General features: G+C 36.5%; 1 protein-coding gene and 1 long non-coding RNA gene across 2 annotated transcripts; one reads left to right on the top strand and one right to left on the bottom strand.

Annotated features, from left to right (window-relative positions):
- Positions 1–6,938: 6,938 nt before the first annotated feature.
- On the bottom strand, positions 6,939–8,255 carry LOC130496535 (uncharacterized). The gene is made up of 3 exons (XR_008935699.1): positions 7,775–8,255; positions 7,567–7,702; positions 6,939–7,488 (listed from the first exon to the last, which is right to left on the bottom strand). It is a non-coding gene; the product is annotated as an uncharacterized LOC130496535 (long non-coding RNA).
- Positions 8,256–15,590: 7,335 nt separating this feature from the next.
- LOC108835368 (protein TPLATE) lies at positions 15,591–19,909 on the top strand. Its single transcript, XM_056989511.1, has 7 exons — positions 15,591–16,812; positions 16,883–17,479; positions 17,610–17,971; positions 18,054–18,357; positions 18,436–18,558; positions 18,659–19,108; positions 19,196–19,909. Exons 1-7 carry the CDS (start codon positions 15,685–15,687, stop codon positions 19,745–19,747), a joined length of 3,516 nt encoding a protein of 1,171 aa, XP_056845491.1. The 5' UTR covers positions 15,591–15,684; the 3' UTR covers positions 19,748–19,909.
- Positions 19,910–20,801: the final 892 nt, after the last annotated feature.

The raw sequence follows: 20,801 nt of genomic DNA, 5'->3' as shown, positions 1-20,801 counted from the left end.
ACATTCTTTTAATTCATTGATTATCTTTTAGCTACCACAATTTTGATTTATATGGGAATATTTTCTAGTTTAATATTTTATTATGAATTGTTCTTGGGTAAATTACCAACTAATCATAGTTTGCAAATTAATGTACAATTTTTTTAAATATAATAAATAAAATAATAATAATTTGTGAAGTTTGTAAAATAAATGAAAAATATTAGTAGCTGCCAAAAGATTTCATTTTTTTAACAATTTTAAAACCGTCAGAAAAAAGTAAATCATAAACACTAAACACTATACCCTAAACCTTTCGACAAAGCTTAAACCCTTGGGTAAAAATCCAAACACTAAACCCTAAATTCTTGGATATACCCTAAACCCTTGGATAAATCCTAAACACTAAACTGTAAACCTTTGGGTATACCCTAAACACTAAATCTCTCTCTCTCTCTCTCTACATGGATGGGAAGGTCACGTTTTCTTCTCTTTTTTTTTGCAGGGTCTGGTCTGGTGGTGTAAGCCATGTTTTTATTGTTGAAGAAAGAAGAAAGGCTTGTTGCCTTGTTTGTGCGTTATCTCTTAGTTTAAAGAAAAGAGTTCACACCTGAAATTCTGAACTATTTATTTATTTCCTGTTTCTTCTATATATATTTTTTATTTTTATAAAAATCCTTTCGAGAAAAATAAATATATTCACAAACTCTCTCTATAAGGAAAAATATATACAACTTACTGCCAAGAATGGAATGAAACCCATTAGTATTATTCATATATGTCTTTCTATATGTAGATTTCAAAATTATATTTACTTTTTGTTTAAGATAATTGATGATGCATTATGTAGTTAGAGTTAGAGCTGTGCAAATCAAACCAATTATGTAAGCAACCGATGGTAACTTTTTTTTAAGAAATGAGTGTCTAGTTTAATGTGAACGTATATTCATCCGAGAATCTCTGATAACCCGTGCCTTGCACGGGATGAGATTATTTTTAAGATATTAAGACGTTAGGTATATTTATTTTGGATATCAGTTTAGTTTTGGGTTGTTTTCGGGTTTTAAGATCCTATGATATAGATACATTCTAAATTCATATTTATTTTTGTTTATTCGGTTAAAATGGTTGAGATTTTTGGGGTTTTAGTGATAAACTAAAGACTATTTGTATTTGTTTGATTTCATGTTCTTTGAATTTTAGACAATTCTAATATAAACCAATCGTTTCATATTATAAATTATGAAAAAATCATAATAAAATCAAATTTATATAACTGTTGAAGAAAACTAAGATGCCTATAAAACAATTCATTTCATTACAATTTGGTTAATGGTGAAATGAAGATTTTAAAATAATAATATTCTATATTACACCTGATTTAGAATCTTCACCTCACATTTTTTTATATAAGTACTAACTTTAATGTGCATATTTGTGTGTATGTAAATTTTTTTAAAAGTGTTTCATCGCTATATACATATAGAGTTAACTAATATTGAAAGAAATGTTTGTTCATATAACAAATGAAAGTTTTATTTTTTAAATTAAAATTAATTAAATATAAAATATACTTAGTCATTACAAAATATTTTTTTAAATAATGACAATTAAATTATATACATAAATCGTTGTATAAAAATATATACATAAACAATAACATTAATATATCTACACATTGAACCTGCTGAGTTTAATTCTTACAATGTATTAAACATAAGGCCAATGAATTTTAACAATCAAGCATTATGTTTTAACATTTATTTTTCAATTTGGTCTGCGTAAAACATCTTCACAACTTACGAAATAAAAAAAAACTCGAAACTTAGACATGTTTAAATAAAGAAAACGAAATTTATAAAATGTATTCAGGTGAAGAATAAAGATGCCTACATTGGAGTCGATAAAAACCATTTCAATAGTTAGACCACTACCAGCAGAATATTGCTTCCACAAATAAAGGATCTTAACCATAATCTTCCACATTGACTTGAATAGTTTCAAATCAGACACATAAGTTACCGCAACCATTATAGGAGAATGAGATAAACTTGTTAAGGTTTCGGGTGTAGTGAATAAATAAAATTATGTGGAGCAGTGAGTCTTATATAGGTTTACTAAACCTAATTCAATAAATGTGGTATCTTGGTATAATATCGTATTAAATGAAAAATATTTTTACCTTGCCAATCACTCTTAGATATATAAATTTCCATAACAAAAAATGTGAAATATATGACATTTAGTATCATCAATTTACCTTGCTAATCACTCATAAAATATAAATATTGTCCAAACGTTAATGCTAGCCGGTCTAATTCGGGATGGGTAGAATTCATTGATATCGGTTTAAAAATCTTAACCATATTATTAAAATTCATGTGTAATAAAATTGTAGTATTTCATTCGCTTTAAAATTTACGTGTACTACATGAGAATGACTCGTAAAGCATACTTGACAATGGGAGACTGTAGTAAGAACTCTTATAGTTTGTATAGAATGTGTTATCGCTTGTGTCAAACTGTTATTGTTTGTGAAAACAAATTCTACAATGTCTCGAGACCCGTACTTCGCTAAATGCAGAGACTGTCGGGTCAAGAACAGAGTCTGCGGGTTCAACACAACCCACCCGAATCAAGACTTCATATGTTACTCCTCTCAAAGAGAGACAACAACAACAACGACGTCCCGGTGATATGCCTCATCTTCGCTTTAACATGTATCCTCTTCGCTATCTCCGTAGCGGTAGCCATCTTCCGATCAAGAAGAGCGAGCTTATATTAGTTATTTTTTTTATGAAATTTTCTTTTTTTCGTAGAAATTTGAAACTTGTTAAGCAAGAAAATAAATATTGTTATCTCTACTTAAAAAAATTGTTAATTTTAATTAATAAAAAGGTCCTCAAATAAATCCCACACAAAACGCCAGAAATACCAAAAATACCAAGGTCGGAGATTAATAAAAGGGTTAGATATATACAAAGTTCATAACGTAAACAATTGTTCTCGATCTTCTTCTTCTTCATCTGTATACCATGGAGTTCCTTTATATCGTTCTGATATACCATCTGAAGATTATGTTATTCAAACATAGACGGTCGTCACGATAATGTCCATGTTATTAAATAAAAAATGTGTTTGAAGATTATGTTATTCTAACAGACAAAACTCATCAATTAACAAAACCGTTCTTGCATGAATTAAAAAGGCAAAGGAACGTGCATGAATTGATAACAAAAACAGATTGTATGAAGTCATTATCTCTTCATTTTATATAGTTGATCATTAACAAAACCTAAGAGAGACCTCGACCAACCAACCTCGCAACTCATCAACTGACCGCAAAACTATATATTTACGTGAAAAAACAGAGAAGATACTGAGAAGAAACTGAGAAGAAACTGAGACGATGCGGAGAAGAAACAGAGGCAATTGCGCGAGGTTTATATATATAACTCATCAACATGATTGTCATGATCTTGCTCATGTCTCTGCGTCATCCCATTGCGAGAGGTTTATATATATATGAGCAAAATCATTCCACGTCCCAAGCTCAAGACTTCTAAACCCTCTACATCACATCCCTTTGGATTTTTCTTTACAGAACTAAAGCTTCATGATTTGAACCCGAAGGAGTGCAAGAAGTTGTGCGTAAGTCTCAATAGCATCCTTACCTTCTCCTTTGGCTACACGAACCTTTGCATTCAGACGTAACAGCTTCCCTTGTTTCCACTTCCCTGTCTCGTTAAGCGCTGCATCCACGATAAAACCCGAGCCAGAAGCAGCCATACTTGAAGACCAGACTCTGCTGCAACCTTCAATGCTTGCATAGCGTATGCTAACGTTGAATCAAGCTTCCTCTCCTCTACATTCTCTAATGCAAGATGGTATGGCAATGCATAAGGGAACTCAGAAGAACACGTCTCGCTTTGGGTTATGTTTGCTATGAACAATGGTTGTTCCTTTACATCCTCGCGCCTCCTTGTCTTTACACCGTCTCTTCCTCCTCGCTTAGTTACCTTGACAACTAAAATTAAAGCAAGATACGTACGTTTACGTACGCAGAGAAAACGTTCAAGTAGTGTTTCAGAGAGACAAAGAGACATGAAATAGAAACAGAGAAATCTCACCGAAAATGCTTCTAAGTGTTTCTGGTTCGTGGTGGTGAGTTTAGTACGATCTATATCCTTTTGTTGAGATGGGGATTGAAACTATATGTTGTTATTGTGGTTGTTTCTTGTCGTTTGACGTCAAAGCTATGAAAAAAAATTCGTTATGTTCCTTTGTTATTTAAGCAAAAAAGGAAAGAAAGTTAAGCATTAAATGTTGTGTTTTTTTTCAAATCGCTCACAGAGTGACACGTGGATCCGAGCCTTCTCATGCATTCTCACAAAAATTGTTTAAGGAAAGCCTTAAAAATGCTTCTCCTTTAATATATAGGGGATTAGTTTTGAACCATTGTTTGTAAATAGATTATAGGATTCGAATATCTTCGACTTTTTTTTTTTTCTTTTTCCTGTTTAAATATATATATTTATTTAATCCAAACAATCAGAAAATCAGTTCCGGTTACAAACCTGTTTTTAAACAAAATTTCTAAAGTCAAATTATCAAAAAATTAGTTTCGTTCAGTCCTTTAAACTTCACACATGTCGTTAGTCCGGGATTTCCCATATTGTCTGGGGAGTAGCTAGCTCTCAAATAACTCCACAAAATTTATAATCATCACTGTTTATCTAACACTAGACTACCAATCCAAAAGGGTTTCAAATACTTACCACAAACAGCCTCGCAATCATCGTCAAAGCCAAGCTTGTACTTAACAACACACATTAATTGCTTGATAACACTTCCGAAACCTGCACAACAACTAGCCAAGCACACTACCAACCGAGAATCAAGTGACTCACAATGGTACTAGAATGTGCAACTTGGTCTAATCGATACACCAAAACAAAGAAGGAAATAAATCTTAGACCAACAAGAACGATTGACGTCTTTGAGAACCAAAGAACAGATTGTCGAGACTCTAGATAACCTGTTACAAAAAAAAAGACTCTAGATAACCAGTCTTTGGCGTCCACATATAATGAGCAAAAGAGAATGCCAAGAGACTAAAATTCCAAGGAAGACAACCATTTAATTCTTTACCATATTATTATATAATTTTGAAAGAATGTTTTTAGTTTTATTATTGAAATATATGTTGTTAAATGGTATATTGAATTTCTAAAACATGAAAATTGGAAATATCAACGTTATTTATTATTATAAGAAGATAAATTACTATATTAATTAAATTATTTTTTTTCTATTTTTAATGTACACAATAAAAGGGGGGGGGGGGTTCTAAACTCCCATTAACAACTAAATTTATTAAGACTGAGAATTTACGTTAACAAAGGTTAAATTATTGGAACTAGTTGTCAAAAAAAATTATTGGAACTTTAGTCATATTTTTAACAAGGTATATAAATACATATTTATTTAAGATTATTCAAATTTAAGATCAGAAATTTCTAGTGAAGTAAATGAGCATTATGAGAATGTTTGATTATTTTAAATAAAAGAACACAATAATTAAAATTTTAATTTATGATAAGAGAAAATTAATTATATGCGGGAAAAATTAAATTATTAAATCTTAAAGAATTAAATTAAGATGGTTACTTATAGTGACATGTTAATAACATATTGAAGTATTTTCAAAAAGTGTTCCTAAATATAATTTTTCAAAAAAATAAAAGCGATAAACAATTAACCATGACCAATTCAAAACAACTAATAGTGACAATTAATACCTTATTTTTACAAAATTAACTTCACTAAAAAATTAATAGTGACAATTTATTTAGAAAAGTATGGAAATATAATTAACTTCACTAAATATGATGAAGCGGTAGCAGAATTTGATATATCAAAAGAAGGATGTCCTGGAGGACAAGTACCAATTCATAAACCAAGAAAGTCAAGTTACACTGAGAAACGTTTCCACCCTAATGGTTATGGAACTATTGGTCAACATGTGACATATCTAAAAAAAAATTATCTACAATATATTAGCCAAATATATATATGTGATATCGCATATATAGGCTGCGTTAATTCATAAAACAGAAGGCACCCTATGGCGTGGAGCATCAGCATGGATTAGTGTTTACCAGCCGCTCCTTACCAGTTGAGCTTGGTTTTGATTTGGCTCAAAAGCGAGTATCATAACAAATGCAACACCATCCAAATTGGTTGGGGTTGGGAATAAACCACTAGATGAAGAAGTGGATCTAAAGTATACTTGTTACATGCATTTTGTTAAATACATGACACCGGATTATAAAAGTGTCGACCTTAATTCTAACATAGTCATCGAGGATGCATATTTTACTGAATTATGATGTAAATTATCTTGATAACTTCGGATCTCATCGGCAGACTTTTACCTTTGGTGGTCCGGGTGGTATATGTGATGTGTGATCTTTGTTTTGGGACATTCCATCTCGTTTTAGTATATTATAATATTCAATAAATTTGTATTTTCAATCTTCTTATTTTTCTAGTCAATTTTTAACACATAACTAGACTCTGACCCGCCCTTTTAGAGGGCGGGTATATTTTTGTGTTGTATATATTATTTGAAACTAAATTTTTATATGTGTTTTCTTTATTATTTGAAATTATATTTTTATGCAGAGAGAAGATGTTGTAGTCATATTTGTGTAATTTTTTTAAATATTAGTAACAGATTTTGAAAATTGTATTGAAATTGATTATACTTTTAAACTATACATTTTTGTGTCATAGTCTTTTGACACATTAATATGGTACTTTATTTTCAAATAGTTTTTTTTTAAAATAACAAAGTATTGTTACAATTTTGTTTGGTAATAAAATATTAATTAAATAGATAGATTAAATAGATAAAAATATATGTTTTCACAGAATTGACATGATTTAATTTCCTATAATATAATATCATTATTATTACACATAATATTGCACATAATAATTTGTATAGCAAATAAAATGGGTTATATAAATCAAGGTCCATGGCCCAATTTTAACGGATTTTGTAAATAAATGTCCATGGCCCAAATTGTTTTATCCCCGACAAAAAAACTTATGTGAGCTTCTACTGTCTTAATCACGTTTTTATTTTCTCGGCAGATGATGAGAAAAAAAGTGAAAGCTCATTTTTTTCTTTAGAAACACGTAGAAACCGGTGTAAGCTGAATTGAGTGAGTTTAAAATCTTCATTATCAACCCGTTTTGGTATTATCTTCTGAGCATATATTAGAATAATTTAAATATTTACTAAATTTTAATATTATTATCAATTTACAATATATGTATATATATAATATATACTTTTAATATTATACCTTTAAAATCTTCATTATTATCAACCCGTTTTGGTATTATCTTCTGAGCCTTTTGAATTAACCTTCTCCATTGCATTCTCCTTCTGGCTTTTGCTTTCTCTATCTTTGGCTTTGGAATCCTATTTACCTTCACCTACATATAATTTTTATTTAACCCCAAAACTTAAATGAAAACCCCATTAATTATTTATCAAACTGATTTCGTGTGTACCTTCATCTGACGAACACTACTCCAAGTAGCAGTCCTGTTACAAAGATTTGTCATATTAACTCTTTCTAATTTTAAAGACATAAAAAGGTAAATGAAGCAACATTCATTTTTTCTGTTCAGCTTTATTCTTTGAGACCTGAATAAAACAACACAGTTTAGCATAAGCTCACCAAGAATTGTTAAAGAGAACTGTGTGTGTTTCACTTACATGAGCAAAACAACCTTGTTGATTTTTTTGGTTTGAAACCGAAGTTTAGTAGCCTCCCACTCTTTTATGATCTGCATTCTACAAATGTGTTTGAAACTCAAACTGTGTTAGCTTTACAGCAAGACTATGTAATGTCAGCCACAGTGTACCTCCTCTCTCCGGTTAGGTATTTATGACATATTCAACTGCTACAGGTCGTGCTGTAAGCTCATCCGATCTATACAAAAATATGTATATAAAAATAGAATCAAAGCGTAAATAGGAAATAGAATATTTTGAACAAACTAATATTAATTGTATATAAAAATATAGAAAATAGGAGATATTATTTATTTAGTTAGGTAACAGCTTTAAGAATTTGCGTGATCGAGGGTCAAATGGATCGACTTTGATTCTTGTATAGGTTGTTATATATTCGGTTAGATTGACAAACCAAATTACAAACTAAATTTGTTTTAAAAGCATGTATATAGGAAATAGAAGATTTGGAAGAATCTAAATTATATTGAATAAACTTAATATAGGAAACTAAATATCCGATGTCAAAAAAATTTCTACTTTTTAGTATAGATTTACTACAGATTTCGAAATTTAAAGCTAAATACCCAATTTTCTTAGATATTGTATTTAATCTTCTAAAAATTAAAGCATCGATTTTTTAAATACATAAATGCTTTAAATAAAAACAATAGCACTATTATTATTTTTTCCTTTTAATGAAGGTTAAAACCGTATTTTTGTAATCGTCTCCTTCCTTTAGACCTCGTATTTTTCTGAGCGTAATATTGGCGGCAGCCATTGTTATCACTAACTTAACTCTTTTTCTTGTTTTTCTTCTTCTTTTATCATTTAGTTTGTAACAAAATAATGATAAATCCAACAAATAACACTGATATTTAAACTAAAATGAAAGAACTGATGATTTTTCTCATAGATCCCAGTTTTGTTCCGAGCAGACCAAAATCGGGACGGTAAGAGGCCGCCAAGCGCTTCCGGTAAGTGGTGAAGCTTCGGTGTCGATGGAACATTATTATCAATATACTGTCTAAGAAATAAAAATCAATGTTATAGCAACTGAAGTTTGTTTTAATCTTAGGTGATGATATGTAATGATACATTACGTTTCAATAGGAATGTTTCGATAGGAAGGCATAGTGAATCAAGTGTTGTTCTTTAAATAAAAGGAAAAAGGATTTTGTGCTGTTTAAATAAAAGGAAATTTAGAAAATACATAATTTAATTAAAACCATATGTTTAAATATTTCAGTGGCATAGCAGGGTAAATATTGTTGAAGCAGAAGGGCACCTCAAAAAAGGGCCTTCTGTTTTAATAGTATTGATTTCTTTTTAAATGCTATTGAATAACTAAACACATATTTTCATTAGAGCTGGAGATATCCATGTGACATTTCTTTTTCTATCAAAAGATAGCAGAATTAACTATATTATGAAATTGGTAGTAGTAGTAGTAGTAATAGTGCTGTGAAGCAGAGAAGTTAGAAGCGGCCAGCGGTTGATACTGTTGGAGTAAGCATGAAGATGATTGGTCAAGAGTGAGAGATTTGCGGAGCAAGCTACAAGGAGTCCTTATCGAGTTGTTGTTAAGATAAAGATTGAAGTTGTTATTAGGAGTTATCTATATAACAGTTAGTCATTATCTTTGAGTAGAGGATATTCTTTGTAGCTAATATATAAACCCGTCGCATGTGATAGGGTAACGAGAGATTGAGGTTGTAAGTGCTTGAGGTTTTGAGTGAGTTTTCTCCTTAAGCTTATATAAGAGAGTGAGTCTTATAATCTTGTTGAGTATACAAATGCAATCGTATTAACTAGTTTCGATATTTGGTATCAGAGCAACAGGTTGAAGCTATGACGGATCTTACGGTTGCTACAACGAAACAGAAAGAGACAGGATCTTCATCGATCAAATGTCCCATACTAAACTCCACAAACTACACTGTATGGGCCATTAAAATGAAGATTCTACTGAAGGTTCACAAAGTTTGGGAGGTCGTCGAAACTGAAGAAGGAGATGTTGAGAAGAATAATATGGCCATGGCGCTGCTGGTTCAATCTATACCCGAATCTCTGGTTCTGCAGGTCGGTGAACTGGATACGTCAAAGAAGATCTGGGATGCCATTAAAACCAGACACATGGGTGCTGATAGGGTCAAGGAAGCTCGACTGCAGACACTCATGGCTGACTTCGACCGATTGAAAATGAAAGACGAAGAAACTATTGACGAGTTTACCGGTCGAATCTCTGAGATTTCTTCGAAATCTGCTGCACTTGGAGAAGAAATTGAAGAAACCAAACTCGTCAAGAAGTTTCTAAAGAGCCTGCCTCGCAAGAAATATATACATATAGTGGCTGCATTGGAGCAAGTTTTGGATCTCAAAACGACCAGTTTTGAGGATATAATTGGAAGGTTGAAGGCCTATGAGGAACGTGTGACTGAGGAAGAAGAAGAAAGCTCTGCAGAGCAGAGTAAACTCATGTACGCTAACACAGAGCAACCGAACACTCGTGGTCTCAATGGTGAAAACAGAGGACGTGGTCGTGGAGGAAGATACTTTGGTAGAGGAAGAGGTCGTGGTAGACAAGGTTATGGGAGAGACAATTATGTGAGGGATGCATCAAGAATCACATGTTACCGATGTGACAAGGTTGGACACTATGTCTCTGACTGTCCTGATCGCTTGCTTAAGTTGCAAGAAGCACACGAAGTGAAGGAAGAAGATACGCATGAGGCAGACGAGTTGATGCTACACGAGGTGGTCTTTCTCAATGAGGAAAAGGTGAAGCCTAACATGTTTGAGACAGATTCTGACAAGAGCAACGTGTGGTATTTGGATAATGGTGCCAGTAACCACATGAGTGGAGATCACTCTTACTTCACCTCGCTGGATGAAACCATCACTGGAAAAGTCAAGTTTGGTGATGACTCTCGCATCGACATAAAAGGAAAGGGCTCTATCAGTTTTGCTTTCGAGAATGGGGTGAAGAAAGTAATGACTGATGTGTACTACATACCGGCTCTCAAGAGCAATATCATCAGTTTGGGTCAGGCTACAGAGGCAGGATGCGAAGTTAGGATGAAAGGTGATGTATTGAATGTCTATGATCGTGGTGGAAAGCTACTTATGAGAACTAACAGAGGAAGAAACAGACTTTACAAGGTGATACTTGAAGCTGATAAGGCTTTGTGTCTTCAAGTTAAGTCTACTGATATCTCAAGTAAGTGGCATGCGAGGTTAGGACATATCAACTATGAGAACATAAGACTTATGGTTAGCAAGGATCTGGTTACTGGAATACCGAAGATGACTGTTGAAAAGAAAACTTGCGTTTCTTGTCTGCTTGGTAAACAACCTAGACGATCTTTTCCCAAAGCGACCACATTCCGAGCATCACAGAAGCTTGAGCTGTTACATGGAGACCTATGCGGCCCAATTAGCCCTCCAACGTCGGGGAAGAACAGATATGTTTTCGTGGTGATCGATGACTATTCCCGCTACATGTGGACATTGTTGCTAAAAGAGAAAAGCGAAGCCTTTGATAGATTCAAGAGACTCAAAGTGAGTATTGAGCAGCAAGCAGGCACTTCTATCAAGATGTTGCGTACAGACAGGGGAGGAGAGTTTACATCTAGAGCATTCAATATCTTCTGTGAAGAAAACGGCATCCAGAGGCATTTGACTGCACCTTACACTCCCCAGCAAAATGGTGTGGTTGAGAGACGCAACCGGACCATTCTGGAGATGACAAGAAGTGTTCTGAAGCACATGAATGTTCCAAATTATCTGTGGGGAGAGGCAGTGAGACACGTTACATACCTCATAAACAGAGCTGCAACTAGAACCTTGGATGCTAAGACTCCATACGAGGTGTTCAAGGGAAGTAAGCCTAATCTTTCTCATCTGCGAGTATTTGGATGCGTTGGGTATGCAAAGATTGAGGCTCCCTACAGAAAGAAACTGGATGATCGATCCAGGCCACTGGTTCACTTGGGAACAGAACCTGGAACCAAAGCTTATCGCTTGATGGATCCAGTGAGCAAGAAGATTACTGTGAGCAGAGACGTGGTGTTTATGGAAGAAGAGAAGTGGAGATGGAACGAACCAAATGAGGCTGGGAAGGATAGTAGCTCGTTCAGTATCAATCTTGGAGAGCATGGAAACAGAGGACGCAGAGAGATAGAATTCAATTCTGTTATCGAGAAAACAGAGAACGGAACAGAGCAAGTAGGAACAGAGCAAGTCGATGGTACTACTAATGATGATACAGTGGTAATCTCTGATGATGAAGATGAGCAGGAGGGAGAGATACAACTACGACGATCACTAAGAGAAAGAAGAACGCCTGATTATCTATCAGACTACGTTCTGCTTTCAGAAACAGAGTGCGAATGGCTTCTCATGTCGCTGAATGATGAGCCGTGGGATTTCTTAGTGGCAAAAGGAATGAAGGTGTGGATAGAGGCCTGTGAAGACGAGATTACTTCGATTGAGAAGAACCACACATGGGTCTTAGTCGATCTACCGATGGGAGCAAAAGCCATAGGATTAAAATGGGTCTTTAAGGTGAAGCGTAACCCTGATGGAAGTGTGAACAAGTATAAGGCTAGGTTGGTAGCAAAAGGGTACGTACAGAGACATGGCATAGACTACGATGTAGTGTTTGCCCCGGTTTCTAGGATCGAGACAATCAGGCTCATCATTGCTCTTGCTGCCTCACACGGCTGGGAAGTCCACCATTTGGACGTAAAGACGGCCTTTCTCCATGGAGATTTGAAAGAGGAGGTCTATGTACGTCAACCAGAAGGCTTCGAAGTTAAGGGAAGCGAGGAGAAGGTGTACAAACTATCTAAAGCGTTATACGGGCTAAAGCAAGCGCCCAGGGCTTGGAACGATAAGCTAAATCAGATTCTCAGAGAACTGAAGTTTACTCGCTGCTCTAAGGAGCCTTCATTGTACCAGAAGAAGCGTGGAGGATGTCTACTTATCGTGGCTGTGTATGTGGACGATCTACTGGTAACAGGCTCTGATCTATCTATGATACTCGAGTTCAAGAAGGAGATGGGGACTAAGTTTGAGATGAGTGACTTAGGGAGACTGACCTACTACTTGGGTATCGAAGTGTTGCAGCATGATGGCGGAATCACGTTGAGACAGGAGAGATATGCAACCAAGATACTCACAGAGACAGGAATGCTTGGCTGCAACTCTACTCACATACCAATGGACATGAATGTGAAGCTCTCAAAGGCGACAGAAGAGAAGTCAACTGATGAGAAGAAGTACCGAAGGAGCATTGGTTGTTTGCGGTATCTGATTCACACCAGACCTAACCTCTCTTATAGTATTGGTGTACTGAGTAGATACATGGTTGATCCTAAGGAGTCTCATGATGCTGCGCTGAAACAGGTTCTGAGATATTTGCAGGGAACCGTCTCGTATGGTCTCACCTACAGGCGATCTGAGAAGACAAGATTGATAGGTTACAGTGATAGTTCGCTTCATGTTGATGTTGACGATGGAAGAAGTATAACGGGTCACATATTCTACCTGGAGGATTGTCCCATTACTTGGTGTTCGATGAAGCAAGAGACAGTGGCTCTGTCTTCATGTGAAGCTGAGTTCATGGCGGCTACTGAGGCAGCCAAACAGGCGATATGGCTACAGGAGTTGTTAAGTGAAGCTACTGGAGAAGAATGTGAAAGAGTGACGGTTCGAGTAGACAACAAGTCTGCTATATCATTGACCAAGAACCCTGTATTTCACGGCAGGAGCAAACACATACATAGAAGATATCACTTTATCAGGGAATGTGTTGAGAGAGGGCATGTTGATGTTGAGCACGTTTCGGGGAACAAGCAGAAGGTGGACATACTGACTAAGGGACTTGGCAGGACCAAGTTCAAGGAGATGAGAGAGTACATTGGTGTCCGAGATACAGCAGCAATCAACTTCAAGCTTAAGGGGGACAATGTTGGAGTAAGCATGAAGATGATTGGTCAAGAGTGAGAGATTTGCGGAGCAAGCTACAAGGAGTCCTTATCGAGTTGTTGTTAAGATAAAGATTGAAGTTGTTATTAGGAGTTATCTATATAACAGTTAGTCATTATCTTTGAGTAGAGGATATTCTTTGTAGCTAATATATAAACCCATCGCATGTGATAGGGTAACGAGAGATTGAGGTTGTAAGTGCTTGAGGTTTTGAGTGAGGTTTCTCCTTAAGCTTATATAAGAGAGTGAGTCTTATAATCTTGTTGAGTATACAAATGCAATCGTATTAACTAGTTTCGATAGATACAAGAAAAGCGAAAGCTAACGCAAAAAATCTCAAAAAGTTGAAATTTATATTAAAGAGTCTAACGTTCTTATGGGGATTCTATGAGTAAGGTTAATGGACTTGAACAATAAATAATACAGCAGCTCGAGAGAAAGATGGATTTTACATTTGGTTGAAGTTGTGATGGTAAACGATAATTGCATGGTGCAGAGTTTTCAGGCCATATGGTTCCTTCTCATTAGATCATGCCTTTCTTGGATTTCTCTTTTCAGACGAGTAAGCATCATGTTTTTTAAACTTAGACAATTCGATACTGTAAAAAAGGGATTAGGATGTTCAATTTTAGCAAAAGCTATAAATAATAATAATACTACTAATATAACTAAATATTATATTTATGGTAAAACAACCAAATACACCGGAGGTCTTTTTATCATACATCAAATATAATACTAAAAACTAGATCATAATCCGCGCGCCTGCGCGGATTTATCTTTTGATTCACATATTTTATATATATGTTGTATATTATTTAAGATTTATAATATAAAAAGTTAGAATGATCCGGAACAAAAAAAATCGACCCGGACAAAAAAATATCAAATACCTACTTTGATCCAAATGTTGAGAACTCGAAAGAATTCATACCTGAAATGAACAGATTTATATCCGACCTAGTGAGCTAAATTTCAAACATAGTATCTTTTGTTATATTTTAATTCATTTTTTGGGTTGGTGAAATTTACTATTTATTCGGAAGATTTTTGGCTAACTTAATGGTATATATTCGTAGGTTTCTTTTTTTCTGAACAGAAAAAAAGGTTTGAGTCTTGATTAAATTTATCTTATATAACAAATTGCTGCTATAAATAATTTTTATAAAAATTAATTTGTAACAGTAATATCATTTTTGTTATAAATTAGTATATCATGGTTTATAGGTTCAAAGTATAGAGTTAGTCGTCTTCATAGTATTGTTAATATTAATAGATGCAAGTTAATGAATACATATAATATATTATATTATTAGTAATCTGTCGTATAGTATTATATGTTAAAAGATGTATTATTAATAATATATCTTATAGTATAATATGCTAGTGGATGTATCTAGCTTATAGTAAAATATATGCAATATAAGGAAACATGCGTAGTGGATATAATAATAAGGTAAGAAGTGAAAATCTATGGTAATAGTTGATATTAATTATTTATAAAAAGGCATGTCTAATAATAAGTAGATTAATATAACATTAATTACATAAGGTCCAACTTTAAAATCTACCTAGAATAAGTTGTAATGTTTCTGTTTTAATAAGATAGATATGTGTATGTCTACTTCTTGTAATTCGATCGAGGAAAAGAATAACAAAGCTCCCTGCACTTCAGTCATTACTGTAGAAGGCAGAACAGAAAACGCAAATCACTTGTCAGACTTGGTGGGCTTGGGTTATTCACATTATTGGGCCTCAATGGCCCAAATCACACCATCACTACTACCGTCGGAAAGCTTTCACTGTTTCTCCTCACATCGTCGTCTTCTTCTTCCATGTACAGCTAAGCTCCTAGTCCTAGATCAGATCCCTCTCCCCGGATCTCCATTTCGCGTTAATCCATGGACATACTTTTCGCCCAGATCCAAGCCGATCTCCGCTCGAATGACGCCCTCCGCCAATCATCCGCCCTCCTCCAAGCTCTCCAGCAATCCGCCGCCGGACGAGACATATCGGTGATCGCCAAGTCCGCGGTGGAGGAGATCGTCGCATCTCCGGCATCGGCCGTCTGCAAGAAGCTAGCCTTCGATCTCATCAGATCCACCCGCCTCACTCCCGATCTCTGGGACACCGTCTGCTCCGGCGTCAAAACCGATCTCCATTTCCCCGACCCCGACGTAACCGCCGCCGCCGTCTCGATCCTCGCCGCTCTCCCCTCCTTCTCCCTCCCTAAACTCATCTCCGATTGCAGCGCCGAGATCGCTTCCTGCTTCGATTCGCCTTCCGATAACCTCCGTTTCTCGATCACCGAGACGCTCGGATGCATCCTCGCGAGAGACGATCTCGTTACCTTGTGCGAGAACAATGTGAGTCTCCTCGATAAGGTCTCCACCTGGTGGGGCCGGATCGGGCAGAATATGATCGACAAATCCGACGCCGTTTCGAAAGTCGCGTTTGAGTCTGTTGGGAGGTTGTTTCAGGAGTTTGATTCCAAGAGGATGAGCCGTCTCGCTGGGGATAAGCTCGTGGATAGTGAGAATTCGTTAGCGATTAGATCCAAGTGGGTGTCGTCGATGGTTGACATTGTGTGGAAGAAGAGAAGCGCCTTGATGGCTAGGTCTTTGGTTCTTCCTGTTGAGACTTTCCGTTCCACTGTTTTCCCTCTTGTCTTTGCTGTTAAAGCTGTAGCTTCGGGTAGTGTGGAAGTTATTAGACAGCTGTCCAAGTCTAACTCTGGTGCTAGTGCTGCGGTTGTGGTGGATTGCAATGCTGAGAAGTTGGTTGGGGTGTCGGATTTGGTTACTCATTTGGCTCCTTTCTTGGCTTCCTCATTGGACCCTGCTTTGATTTTTGAAGTTGGGATTAACATGTTGTACTTAGCTGATGTCGCTGGAGGTAAGCCTGAGTGGGCTTCACAGTCTATTATTGCTATTTTAACACTCTGGGATCGTCAAGAGTTTTCTTCTGCTAGAGAGAGTATAGTCAGGGCGGTTGTCACAAACCTCCACTTGCTTGATCTCCACATGCAGGTATGTAGTTTCCTTTCATGTCTTGAATCTTTACGGCTTCGTAATTTCTGAACCATTTCTTTTGGAACAGGTCTCTTTGTTTAGAAGATTACTGCTTATGGTGAGGAACTTGAGAGCAGAATCAGACAGGATGCACGCATTGGCCTGTATCTGTCGGACAGCTCTATGTGTTCACCTTTTCGCCAGAGAAAGTGCCCGAAGAGGTCAGAAGCCTCTACCTGGGACAGATATTATATCTCTCTTTGAGGATGCAAGGATAAAAGATGATCTCAACAGTGTTACCAGTAAAAGCCTCTTTCGGGAAGAGCTGGTGGCAATGCTTGTGGAAAGTTGCTTCCAGTTATCTCTACCTCTCCCTGAACAAAAGTTTTCCGGTATGGAGAGCAGAGTGATTGGGGCGCTAGCTTATGGGACTGGTTATGGTGCTCTGAACTGGACGGAACCAGCTCTTGAGGTTGTGGAAGTTTGCAGGCCGTGTGTCAAATGGGATTGTGATGGCAGGACGTACGCAATAGATTGTTATCTGAAATTGCTTGTTAGGCTCTGCCATATCTATGATACCCGAGGAGGAGTGAAGAGGCTTAAAGACGGTGCTTCGCAGGATCAAATGTTAAATGAGACACGATTACAGAACTTGCAACGTGAGCTTGTTAAGGATCTCCAAGAGGTAATTAAGCATCGACTTAAGAGTTAGAAGTTGAATTTGCTAACTTTCATACTACACATATATATATATATATATATATATATATATATATATATATATATATATATAAATTTTGATTTCAATTTGGCAGGTAAACACCCCAAGAATTCTTGGGCGTCTTATATGGACGATCGCAGAACATATTGACCTAGAAGGTCTGGATCCACTTTTGGCTGATGACCCTGATGATCCTTTAAATATTATCATAGCAAATATGCACAAGGTTCTCTTCAACTTGGATGCTGCTGCAACTACATCAAATAGGTTACAAGATGTTCAGGCAGTCTTATTATGTGCCCAGAGGATGGGCTCACGTCATGCAAGAGCTGGCCAATTAATAACCAAAGAGCTTGAAGAGTACAGAAACCATGCTGCTGCAGATACAGTTAGCAAACATCAAACCCGTTTAATATTGCAGAGGATCAAATATGTTTCTAATCTTCCTGAAAGAAAGTGAGATTTCTCTTGGGCTTGTAATCCTTTTATTTGTGTGATTTTTACTGGATTGAATCTCACGCAACCTATTGTTTTCTAGGTGGGCTGGAGTTAGCGAGACAAGAGGAGATTACCCTTTCAGCCACCATAAGCTCACCGTCCAGTTTTATGAACCATCAGCTGCTCAAGACAGAAAATTAGAAGGGTTAATTCACAAGGCCATTCTAGAGCTTTGGAGGCCAAAGCCGAGTGAATTAACACTCTTCCTTGCAAAAGGGGCCAACTCGACTTCTATCAAGGTTCCTCCCACAGCATATCCTTTGACTGGAAGCAGTGATCCGTGCTATATAGAAGCTTACCATTTAGCAGATACAAATGATGGAAGGGTCACGTTGCACTTGAAGGTTGGTATAATATTACTTGAATACAGATAAGTTGGTAAAGTTTAGTGTCCCAACACCTCTCTTATATTCTGTGTTCAGATAATTAATTTGACAGAGCTTGAGCTGAATCGTGTGGATATACGGGTTGGATTATCTGGTGCCCTATATTTCATGGATGGTTCTCCTCAAGCAGTGCGGCAGTTGCGTAATCTTGTCTCACAGGTTTCATTTTTAGTCCTCGATGTCTATATACAAGTTGATCAGTTTCATATCTGTTTTAGCTGTATTATAATCCAAAATATGTGCTTTACTCTTGTTGTAGGATCCTGTACAATGCAGTGTCACAGTGGGTGTGTCCCAATTTGAAAGATGTGGTTTCTGGGTGCAAGTCCTCTACTACCCATTCCGTGGCGCCAGGGGAGATTATGACAGTGACTACATAGATGATGATGCACAGATGGTGAAGCAGAAGAGAGGCTCAAGATCGGAACTGGGAGAGCCTGTGATCTTAAGATGTCAGCCTTACAAGATCCCATTGACTGAGCTTCTTCTCCCGCACAAAATTTCACCAGTGGAGTTCTTTCGTTTGTGGCCTAGCTTGCCAGCTGTTGCAGAGTACACTGGCACGTATACGTATGAAGGAAGCGGCTTCATGGCGACAGCTGCACAACAGTATGGCGCTTCACCATTTTTAAGCGGACTCAATTCGTTATCCTCCAAACCATTCCACAGAGTCTGTTCCCACATCATACGCACAGTTGCAGGATTCCAGGTGAAGTAGTTTTTCAGTGCCCACTGTGTTGTTTAAAGCTTTCTTGGTCTGAGAAACCTTTTAACTTGTTGTTGTTGGTCATTACAGCTTTGTTACGCTGCAAAGACGTGGCATGGAGGTTTTGTGGGGATGATGATATTTGGGGCAAGTGAAGTAAGCAGGAACGTGGATCTGGGTGACGAGACGACGACCATGATGTGCAAGTTTGTGGTGAGAGCGTCAGAAGCGTCAATCACGAAGCAAATAGAGTCAGATGTGCAGGGATGGTGCGATGATCTAACGGACGGGGGAGTTGAGTATATGCCAGAGGATGAAGTGAAAGCAACAGCGGCTGAGAAACTGAAAATCTCAATGGAGAGAATTGCTTTGTTGAAGGCAGCTCAGCCGAAGAAGACTCCGAAGACGCAGAAAGAAAACGAAAGCGAAGAAGAGGAAGATGACGATGAAGAAGATGATGAAGAAAAAGAGAAGAAGGAAAAGGAGAAAGAAGAGGAGAAGAAGAAGAAGAAGAAAGAAAAGGAAAAGGGAACACTATCTAAGCTGACAGCAGAAGAAACAGAGCACATGGCTCTCCAGGCGGCAGTGCTCCAAGAATGGCACATGTTGTGCAAAGATAGAAAGTTAACTAAAAATAACTAAGATTTGTATTCATTCTTTTTGTGTGTTTGAAGATGTGTTTGTCGTTAAACATGGATGTTTATCTTTTGCTTTCATGTCTGCTATTTTGTATAACATCCAGAAACAGGGCCGTGTCTATTGTCTGGCATTCAACAACAAGGAAAAGCTTACAAGCTTGCATTATGATCGTTGCTTACAGATATTAAGAAGAATCACATCACTAGGTTCATCTGTGAAGCTAGGAGTCCTCTTCTTTCTTTACCTCTGATCCACCATTTTCTGCATGCTCTGTCTTATTGTGGGCACGAGTGCGGATACTCACAAATTTTCAGGACACATCATCCCGGCAACTAATTTTACGAAATGATTATAATTTTTCCACAAGGTGATATCAAAGATTTTGTGCAGAAAATCAAAATAAAAGTTTTGAATGGTTAGTCTTCTTACAAAACTGATAATCTCGAACTAAAAATGAATCCTAGATAAAAACTAGAGAGACTCCATCATATGCTCGTAGTAAAAACCTTGTGTTTTGTGTTTTCTTGTAAAATTAAAATGATAGGACCAAAAACGCAAAATTAGGTTGCTTACAAAGGTCAGGATGATCATTTGTATGATTCTAAGAGAACGGTCTTTATGGGGAATCTCCCTTTCGACGTGAAGGTTAGTAGTAGCAGTGGTAGTAAGTAATCTCAGGACCTTGTATCAGATTCTCAGTTTTGTTTTTTATTTATCTCTAATGCAGGATGAAGAGGTGTATCAATTGCTTACTGGTAAGAGTAATCTGGAGAACAATGTTGAAGCTGTTCGTGTTATTAGAGATCCTCACTTGAACATTGGAAAAGACATAGCTTATGTAATAGTAACAAAGCGAATAGTAGTAGTCACACCAGTTGCGACCGGGAAGGCTAATCTTTCATATCAAGGTTTAAGAGCTTCAAAATCCGGTGATGATAAGAAGAAACCTTCTCTGAAAAGTCCTGCACAATCAAAGATGAGGCCTAGAAGTAGCAGCAGCAGAACTGAAGGCAACAAAGCGAATAGTAGTAGTAATAGTATTAGTGCTGTGAAGCAG

This window comes from Raphanus sativus, chromosome 6 (assembly GCF_000801105.2).
Source record: "Raphanus sativus cultivar WK10039 chromosome 6, ASM80110v3, whole genome shotgun sequence".
Classification (NCBI taxonomy): Eukaryota; Viridiplantae; Streptophyta; class Magnoliopsida; order Brassicales; family Brassicaceae; genus Raphanus; species Raphanus sativus.
The sequence above is the reverse complement of the archived record's forward strand: the minus strand, read 5'-3'. Positions and strand labels throughout refer to the sequence as shown.